Source organism: Lepidothrix coronata, unplaced genomic scaffold, assembly GCF_001604755.1.
Source record: "Lepidothrix coronata isolate B3197 unplaced genomic scaffold, Lepidothrix_coronata-1.0 Scaffold19, whole genome shotgun sequence".
Lineage (NCBI taxonomy): Eukaryota > Metazoa > Chordata > Aves > Passeriformes > Pipridae > Lepidothrix > Lepidothrix coronata.
In genome coordinates, this window is record NW_016690199.1 from 5,109,761 (window position 1) to 5,119,783 (window position 10,023).

General features: G+C 46.9%; 1 protein-coding gene across 3 annotated transcripts in view; it reads right to left on the bottom strand.

Moving 5' to 3' along the window:
* EXOC3L4 (exocyst complex component 3 like 4) overlaps positions 1 to 9,802 on the bottom strand; it is a 30,305-nt gene extending 20,503 nt beyond the window's left edge. For all 3 annotated transcript variants that reach the window (XM_017807685.1, XM_017807684.1, XM_017807683.1), the window contains exons 1-4: positions 9,396 to 9,802; positions 7,471 to 7,861; positions 3,380 to 4,031; positions 339 to 456 (exon numbers count right to left, since the gene is read on the bottom strand). In XM_017807685.1, coding sequence (XP_017663174.1) covers positions 339 to 456; positions 3,380 to 4,031; positions 7,471 to 7,804 — 1,104 coding nt within the window. In that variant the 5' untranslated portion in view covers positions 7,805 to 7,861; positions 9,396 to 9,802. The remainder of the gene's footprint in view (positions 1 to 338; positions 457 to 3,379; positions 4,032 to 7,470; positions 7,862 to 9,395) is intronic.
* Between the last annotated feature and the right edge of the window lie 221 nt (positions 9,803 to 10,023).

Sequence of the window (10,023 nt, forward strand, 5' to 3'; positions counted from 1 at the left end):
GTGCTGGAGAAGATCCCACACAGTGACAGTAGCAGCTAAAATGCCTTTACACCTGGCTTTGCAGTGCATTCAATCTGATAAAGCCCAGCTACAACCTTTCATTAAGCCTCTGCCACACTGTGTGGGTCTGGTACAGTCCCTTTGACTCAGCTTGGGTCCCTGAGTTGGTGTTCAGGACCTTCTTGTTTTTCATTAAAGGCCATTCTGTGCGGTGCTGGCAGGACAGCAGCTGGTGGGGCTAGAAACCACAACATGGTCATCCAAGACCTGTGCCAGGGAAGCTGGGGCTCCTGTACCTTCCCTGAGGGGGCATGTGGGGACTAGGTCAAAGCTCTTACCTTTGCAGAAGCAATGTAGTTGTTTTTCAGTTTATCCCAGTCAGCTGGTGTTAACAGCAGGGACAGGTTTTCTGTCTTAACCTCTGGTTTGAGATCAGGGTGACCTAGAAAGAGTTCACTGGAAAGATTCAAATTAACAAATTATATTGCCTCAGAGTGTGAATAAACTGATGGAATATTCATGCAGCATGAACTACGTAATTATTAAGCCATGAGAAATATACTTAAAGCTTAAATTGTGATGCCTGTTTTCAAGATTTAACAAGAAAAATCTTTCCTTGCTATTCACAATCCTAATTATTCAAACCCAAAATGATGTAAGGTTCCAGCCCACCTCAGAAATCATGAGACTTCTGAGTTGTTTGGACATGAAAAGTGCTATAAGAATTTACTTTTTAAAATAAACAACCTGAAGCTGATTCATTCGACTATGAGCTTGCAAAATGCCTTTCAGGGTAATTCCTGTAGTAGCTTGTTGCTTTGTCGCTAGCTGATCCCCCTGGCTCCTCTCCCGTGTCACATCACGGCTCATTATCAGCCTGTTATTCTTCTCTGTGCATTATCCGGAGCAAGGGAAGGTGGCAGAGCAGGACCTGCTCCGTGCAGGGCAGCCCCTGGAAGGCGCTCCCATGCCTGGGATACGAGCCATGTTCCCCCGCAGATGGAAGTGGTGGGTGGATGTACAGCTACAGAGTCTGACTCCGAAGTGCGCTCAGCTGACACACGACTTTATCATTACCACTCACTTTCCCCTGGACTGACATGTACTCAGACCAGCTGATTAGCCTGGAAGCAGGGAAAGGGAGGGAGTGCCTGTGTTTCTCTCTCTAGGGCAAGAAATGTCATTAGCCTGTACAACTGAATGTGCTGCTCTTGCAATCTGCCATGGACTGTGGAGGCATTGCATCTTGCAGGGTGATGAAGATGGAAAATGGAAAGAAGAAAATATTTATGCACTTGATGAAGGTAGGGCCTAAGTTTCAAGCAGTCACCTGGTTACCAGGGAACACAGCTGTGATGTCCTACACACAGCCTGCTCATTCCCTCAGCCAAAAAGGGTTCCCATTGCCAAACTAGCACTGTGCCCACAGTCAGGTTTGGATCCAAGTGAGGATTGTACTGTACAAGGTCAGCCTGGTGCAGAGTGACTGCTCAGCAGAAAATAAACTCAGCTTGCTGATAGTGTCCTGGAGTCAATGGTTCCACAGTGATGGTTTAGATTTCCCAGAGAGGTACATCTGCACATGTGGAGCATTGCACAGCCCACTGCTACCAGAGTCTGCTGCTCATTCAAAAGGACATCACAGATCTAAATACAGACTCTCCACCACAACTGAAAGGACTGTCTCAAGTGTATACTTGAGGAGCTTAGTCCCCACTCTTTTTTTTTTCATTAATTTGAATTGTAACACCAATAATGAGTTTCAGTCAGACAATTTCTTCTTTTTTGGAACGGGTTCCAAGGAGCAATGAAATTAAATTAAATTAAATTAAATTAAAACAGCCCAAACCATTAAGGTGATTGCAAACAGTGCCCCAAACAGCTGCAACCTCTTAATAAGCTTTTTCACAGCTTAGTTAGAGAAATATGGGGGGGGCATTTTTCTTTCATGTAGAACCCGGCTGCTGAAGTTTGTTTCTTTCCTCTCTCTCCTGCAATGCTGGAGTGCAGTACAGTTCACAGGGGCTGAGGACATGCAGGAATTTCCCTCCAGATGAGATCAGTAGGGCCTGATGATGCTGAGGGGGTTGCACACATCATCATGGTCACCACACTGTAAACAGGGTTTTAGGAGTAACTGGACAAGTTCACGGAAGAAATATGTTGAGGCCTGCTCAAAATAAAGACTACCTGCAGTGCAAGTGTTTCTTACCCAAAAGCTATTTCAGGCTAGGGGTGCTCTGGGAAACCATGTACTGCTGCTTGCCCTGCTCTACCACTGCCTCCCTCCCTGGTCATTTTTGCCCACTGTTTGACTTAGTGCTGATACTCCTGCCTTCACTCCCTCTTTGTTGTTTTTTGGAGATTTTTTTGAGGGCTGTCAATTGCTTTGCATTTGTCCCTTCCTTGGGTATCTGGTTCAGGCCATTCTTGGAGACCAGCTACTGGAACAGACAGAATTTTGCTTTGATATGACTGTTCTCACATGCTTATTTCCAGATCCGTCTCCTGTGAATGTTGCTTCTCATCTCCTTCCCACCTCGCTGTGTATCTCTGTTGAGTTTTAGTCTGGGAGCTCTTTTGGGCTGGGGTGATGGGCTGTGGTCTAGGGCAGGAAATAACTGAGGACACTGACACTCGATGCATGGACCTTCTGTGAGCACCTAAGATGTCTCCATTGGCTGTACAAGCAACACAGTTTTTACGGCTTTTACAAAAAATTCCTGCCTGTACCCCCATACATCCAGGGTGCCCTGAGGATAGGGTTTACTACGTCCCTACAGCTCCTAGAATATTTCAGTCACCCCTGAATTGCAAGGAGCCTTAAGAGGTTCTAGAAACCTCTCATTCAACTAGCAGACACGTCTGAGACAGAGCCTTTGTTTTTATGTGGATAAAAATTCCACTTGATGATGTCTTGGCACCTCCTCAAGAGAACTCTGACCCCATGCAAGGGGGTTAATGTGGCCCATTGCCAAATGCATCATGGTTTTAATTAAACAGGAAAAAGACCTCCCCCACAGGTCCCTCCCTGTGCCTGGAAAAGTCACTGAGCAGCTGTTGGATCTTGCAAAATATCTGCAGAAAGGAGCAGGTTTATCTGAGCTGCGAGGAGGAGCTTCCTGCCATGTGGGAACAGCAAGTGGGACAGGGAGGGGAAAAAGGGGGTGAGATAGATCTTTAAAAACCAACAAGTGCTTTATCCACAAAACTTTGTCCCCACCTATTAACAGACTTGCTATCTGGCTTCACCGTAGAAGTCACTGTGTCTCTCCTGCTCACTTGGAAAACTAAGAATAGCTCAGTGCTTTTGGAGTACCCCACCGCCCTGCCGCTCTCTGGAGGAGGCAGAGGAAATGTGACAAGCACAGGAGCTTACCTGTGGTAGGTGTTGGCCACCCAGTTGAGCAAGGTGTAGAGCTCATTGAAATCCAGCAGTCTCTGGCAGAGGTGTTGCAAATGTGAGGCAATGGCCTTATGAAAAGCCTCCACATATGTGTCACACACCTGGTACTCCTCGGGATAGCACTTTTTTACTGATAACTTGATTTTCAGTAAATCTTCTCTCAGGAGTTTCTGGAGGAAATTTAAGTGGAGATCAAGCCAAGAACTATCTTCTTCCTTTGATGCCATGGGTGCCTTCAGAACTCTTTTCTTAGCACTCTCGTTGATTGCTTCCCTCCACATCTCCCTCCACTTTCTGGGCCTGCCAAGCAAGTCTGACCCAGGATGAACAGCTTTGTCTGTGTTGGGATGAGCTGCTTCTTCATGGGCAATTAAAGTCACGATGGAGGTCAGCATGGTTTCCTCTACAGTGGAAGCTTCCAGCGTTTCCTCCACTATGGACTGGATAGCATTTGCGATGGAGTTATAAAGGAAATTCACATCCTTGGATTTCCGTAAAAGCTCCTGTGGGTTATCTTTGTATTTCTCAGCATTCCGTTCAGAGATAGTCTCATCTTCCAATAACTTGATACTTGCAAATGCTTCCAGGAGTTGTCTTTTCTGAATAAGTTCATTGATTTCCATTACTGCAGAAAGAGAGGGGAAGGGGTTGGGACAAAGCAGGTGTTAGGTTCTTGACAGGTAGGTAACAGGACAAAATGCCCCACAGGGAGGCTTGCAGGGGGCTGCTCTGAGTAGCCAAGTCCCAACACTGCCCCTGAGACTGACCCCCTCGACCTCTTCAGCTCCTGTTTGACACAGGAGAGGAAAACAGTGGGAATGCAATCACTGCAAATTGAGCCACATCTCTAAAGTGCCGGTTACAGAGGTAGGAAATATCCAAAAAGCTGATGATAGCCCTGCAGGAAAACCTCAAGCAATGGCTAATGAGGCTGCAGAGGAGGATACTGGGGGCTCAGGCAGCATAAAACCACCTCTGTCTCTGCCTCTCTGCTTGTGTGGAGGTGAAGTGTGACTGGCATCAGGAAGAATTCAGAATATACCATACCAGCAGGATTTCCTTTAGCATATCTGTCCTTGTTTCCTGTATACCAGTGTGCTCAGCACTGCTCCTGACACATTTTTTGGAACATTTCTTGTTTAAATGTAACCTTGGGCAAACCCCAGGCTTCTCTCCTTTTTTGATTTTGTGCATTATCAAGGTTTCCTAAAATACATCCAACTAATGTCACAGCTAAACTAGCTTCTGCATTTTTGAGGCTGAACAAAATGCAGAGATGGTTTCTGGTGATTCCATAATGAGATCTCTCTTCTTGAGATGTAGGGACTGAGACAGCAAGCCAGAGACTGGCCCATCTGGGACTGGCCACCCTTTGCAGCCTGTGTCAGTCACAGAAACTGGCTTCTTGACACAGGTAAGATGCCTCTTACCTGTTCCAGACATTTAGATGTTCTGTGAATGCCTGTGGTCTTCAGCCTCCTCTCAATCAAAAAGAGGGACTTCTGGAGGACCAGAAGACACGGCTTCTTAGCTCTGCAGTTATTGCAACCTGCAATAATCTTTTGGCTGGGGAGTGAGGAGATTCTCTGGGATGGTGGTCCTGGTGTCCCGGAATAAAGACCGAAACACCAAGTATGCCATGTATGTGAAATTCACCCTCCTGGGGTGGTTCAGGGTTGGATGACTTGGCTGTTCACCTCCTGTATATAAGCTTACAGTCAGATGCCAAGCACTGCCTTGCACCAGCGACGTTTGTTTCCCAAGCGGCAAGCACTGAGTGGTTTGGGGAGGTCTGTGCACTGGAGGGGCATCCAAACATGTAGGTTTGGGGTGCTCCTGGTGCTCAGGTCTCACATGGGTTTTCCTCACTTCCTTTGCTTTTGGCACCCACTACCAGTACTGGCTGGTGTTGGCTGAGGCTGGGCGGAAGCCACCAAATACTGCTACCCCAAAGTGGTGGTTTGGGGGGTAGCAGTAGCTGAAGTCTACTGAGTTTCACATTTACTTTACAAAGCCTTGCTCATGCAAGAATCACTGCCTATTTGCCAGTAAGACAGGAAGTATTTGCCATGTGTTGAGGAGATCCAGATGCACTGTTAGCTTTTGAGAGACCTTGGGAAGCTCTTACCATCTCCAGCACTGTAACAGATGCTCTGAACAGGAGATCTCACTGTGATACTGGGCAAATATTAAAGAGAAGGGAAAGGGTCCTATTTAGGCATGTGTGACCACTACTTCTGGGACATACACATATTAAATGATAAGGAAAAATTGGAGAGTACTCAAAGAAGATGTGAAGGACTGGTCCATAGCCTGTAATTTGTGCCCTTGGGCATGTCTGCACATGGGTTTTATACCATATGTATTAAATTATCTGTGTAGCATAAGAGTACCTGTATAAATACAGAAATATGCCACATATCCCAACTATTGATACATCATAGAACACATAAATCTTTGAGTACCTATATGGTGCTACAGTTGCTTCTACACCAGGAAGGGAGGGAGACTGTACCAATTAACTTAGTCTCTTCTAGGTAAATTAATATAAAACCTGTTTTTATACAAATGATTACAGTGAGAGACTAGAGGAATACATTCTCTTCTGTTTATCAAAGTGAGAAAACACCATTTAATCACCATCTAGGATAATTATTCAGGGAGGTGATGTTGGGTGCTAAATGGATCTTTAATTTAGCAATACAAGATCAGCCAGCTGGTGGTTGAAGGAAGACAATTGAAAGGCAATTAACTATTATTCAGCTTAATGGTGCACATGGTGGAGTCTCCATCACTTGCCATACTTATCTCAGGATGGGATGTGTTTCTGACAGAGCTGCTCTAGTCCAGGCCAAACACGAGTTATTGAGCAGAGAATGGGCATTATTTATGCAATTATTCAGCTCGTTTGTTGCAGGAGATGAAAAATCTTATGATAACATTTCCTGTTGCTCCTCATCTATGACCCTTTGAGATCAGACTAGCAAAGTTCATGAGACAGGCTCAGATCCAGCTTACCGACCTCACAATGTATCAGTGCAAAGCAGTAAATAACTTCACAGTGAGATAGAGCACATTACAGCAGTGAGACAATGCCAGCCCATCTATCTGATCCCTGTGGCACACTATGCAGAACATCAAGAATTTCTTTCTAGAAATTTAGCCCAAGGAAAGGTCAAGCCATGTCAACCCACCTCAGTCTATCGCCAGGTGGATGCATTTTAGTACCTCTGCCTTGAAAAGATGGAGTGAAGCGGTGCCCAAACCATGATCAAAGTCATTGCAGTCTGCCCACACTTGGGGAAAGGTGAGAGCTATGCTAAAGGTAGTTATTATAATTAGACCAAGACCTATCTACATAATGCTGACAAAACACACGAGAGTAACCAGCCAGAGGAAGACAAACAATAAATACTTGCAGCACTGCTGTTGTGAGAAGGACAGGTGGAAAGTCAGTGTAAGAGAGCAAAGTATCTGTGAAAGTGTCTTTGCAAGGCAGTCTCTAAGATTAGGAACCAAAGCGGAGATGCCAAGTCAGATCCCAGCCAGACTATCTTTATTCCCCATCAAGGCCTTGCACCAACCTAAAGAGCACAGTCAGGGGACCATCAGTCTGAGAGCTGAAGAGCAGAAATTGTCCAGAAGGGCAATGCAGGCAATAGTGTCAAAATAGTCCACAGTGCACTTCTAGGTATTGTCAGACCAGCAGTTCCCAAACTGTGGTCAGCAGATTGGTGACTGATATGTATGAAGGGCGATATGTCCACTGACAGGTTGATGGGTAGGTTGCTGATATGGTTGAAATAACGCAGTGGTGGCTACAGAGCAGCATGTTCAGTGACAGCAGGTGACCTGCCCAGCCTGGGCCAGGTAACCTGCCCAGCCTGGGCCAGGTAACACCCAACGAGACCGTGCAAGGGATGCAGTTGTCTCTTCCTTGTGATGGGATACCTTGTTCTTTAGCACCTCTGTTGGGTCCAACACTTGCACACTGTAAATTAATGTAACCTTCAAGGTTACATTAATCCTGCCAAGCAAATAACACTGGTGGTTTTGCTTCTTACCTGAAAGAGGTTTTCCTTGAATGGGCTCTGCTTCTTTATTTTCACCAATCTTCTCTACACCATCGCATATCGTGGTTTTGTTCTTCTCATAGCTCCTAAATGATCGCAAAAGTCCTTTTCCTTTCCAAGTGCCAGTATCTTCCTTTCCACTCTCTTTGTTCGGACTTTGTTTCGATTTCCAGGTGCTTAACCTTCTAATACTTCCAAAGAACCCACTGTCCCTGCTGTGCGAAGTTGGGCTGCTCAGTTCAGAAGTAATCTCCATCTTTTCCTCCCCGGCACTGCTCGTCGGAGAGGCTGGTTCTGAGGTCACAGTCCTTGGGTCTAACTCCATATTTCTATTTTTCTTGTCTTTCAACGAGAGGTTTACCAAACAGGTTGATGGTAATCACTGAAATGTATAAACCAGCAGAATTAGAGGTGTTCTTAACAGGATATTACTCTTTCTCCAAAGTCAGTCCTGGAGTGAAAATCTGGCCCATTCTTTTCCTGTGCATAATACAAAGATAAGGAAAGTTGTTGTAGCCTGCATCTGCTGAAACCATTTCTCTACCCACAGACACCAGATGCTGGCCTGCACCTGGTGCTCTGGGAAGCTCCACTTAACTCCCTAAATCAGGAAAGTGGGAGCTATTTCTCCTGCACCAAGGAATCATTAACCATCAGAGATGCTGAAGTCTGTGCAAAAATACCATTTCACTCGGTAGCAAGGTATGGTTTTACTTTCCATTCTTCTAGGTGGATTTCCAGCCATGCAGGAATGATGATCCCCCCTTAGTCTCACTGGGGTGTTGCCACTTTCTGATCTGAATATGGCAACTTTGGGTTATGTTGTTACTTCTGCCCTGCAGCTGCTGGGGGTGGCCCAGGGGTGCGTGGTCCCCAGCGGGTATCCGAGCTCTGCTCTAGCCCCTTCCATTAAAACCACAACTATCTCTGCGCTCTGAATCATCATGGTTACAATGCAGGAGGCCGTACAATGCAGAAGGGGTTCACATTCTGCCTCAGAGCACTGCATTCCAGCACACCAAGAATGGACATCTCTAAGGTCAAACAAAGCTCTGAGTGAGCTGCAGGGGATGCTGCAGGGGATGCTGCAGGAGATTTCAGATTTCAGCAGGAGTGCTTCTGTCAGTGCTACTGGGGTGCAATCACATCCTCTGCACTTGCTCAGCTCCTGTCCTGCTGCAGACAGACTAACTCCCCTCTGCCCACCCTGAGGGCTGGCCCAGATGCTTGCGAAGGGGGAAGAGAGAGAGATTTTGCCTTCCTTCCCTTGCAAAGGGCTCTCATCAGGTCACCAGTTAACACAGCCTACTCATGGAGACATACTTTGCAGAGCTGAGGGTGGAAAATGCCATGTTTCCCTGGCACAGGCTCAGGGCAGCTCAGTGAACAGTTCAAATCATTAGAAACAGCTATTGCTTGAGGTGACCCAGGAACTGCCTGTCTCAGATCTGTCCAGCCCAGAGGTTGAAATATGACTGCAGTGAATGGATGTGTTGGGACTCTGGAAATAGATTTCACCCTTCCTCAATCAGAGGTTCACTCCCTTGTGCATGGTTATTTCACAAGCTGTGAACTGCAGGGACTGCACTTTACCATGGGTTTGCTGAGCTGCTCTCACAGAGGGATCAGACCCTGCATCACATGCTCTCACAGGAGTATCTAACCATTCATTGCCTCGCTCAGGATCTCACCCCATCACAGCCCGTACAGAGGGTGGGAGGGAGAGGAGGGCACCCCATTGTCTGGGGATTTCAGTAGGAAGGAGGCTGACACCTAGCTCGAACTCTGCATGGGGACTCTATGGACAGAGCAGAGCAGCAAGGATCAGAGGGATGAGCTGAACAGTAAAGGGAGCCAGGGAAGAAGGAACAAGAAACGGGCAAGAAAAGGGATGGAATATATACCCAAGTACTGACCAAACTGATCCCATCCACGGCGAGCTGGGATGGCACAGGAATGATCCACAGGAATGGCACAGGAATGAAACTGAGAGCAGCTCCCTGCTACAGGAAATCCAGGGGAGATGCAGTGGCAGGTGGGCAGCTCTGCAGGGCAGAGGACCAGGCCAGTTCACCCACATCAGCTGACTGGGACATCATTCCTCACGCACATGCTGGTTGAGGGGCTCCCTCTGAGAATGGCGCTGCTCTTCGTCCTCCTTTTCCGTCTGAAAAGGGCTGTAAAAAGTGGACAAAAAGGCCTGTCCGCACCTGCCCAACACCTCCAGCACCTTCACCTCCTTGTTCACCGGGAGAGACTATGATACTGTTTCACTTTCACTATGTCTGAGAGTTTAAAAGAAGGAAGGAGTTGGGGAAAAATGCTGCACAACCTCCATTCAAGGTTAATTATTACCCTACAGATGGGGGTTTGAAGCAGACGTTCAAATGGGGTGAGCTGCTGCACTGAGCTGGCCTGGGACAATGGTGGGCAGAAGGATTTTGGCATGTGGTCCTGCCCTGGTGGAGTGTCTGGTTGTGGGGGGTTCAAAAGCAACCCCCGAGCTGCTGTGTGGGAGTGGCTTCATTTCATCACCTTCTGTCC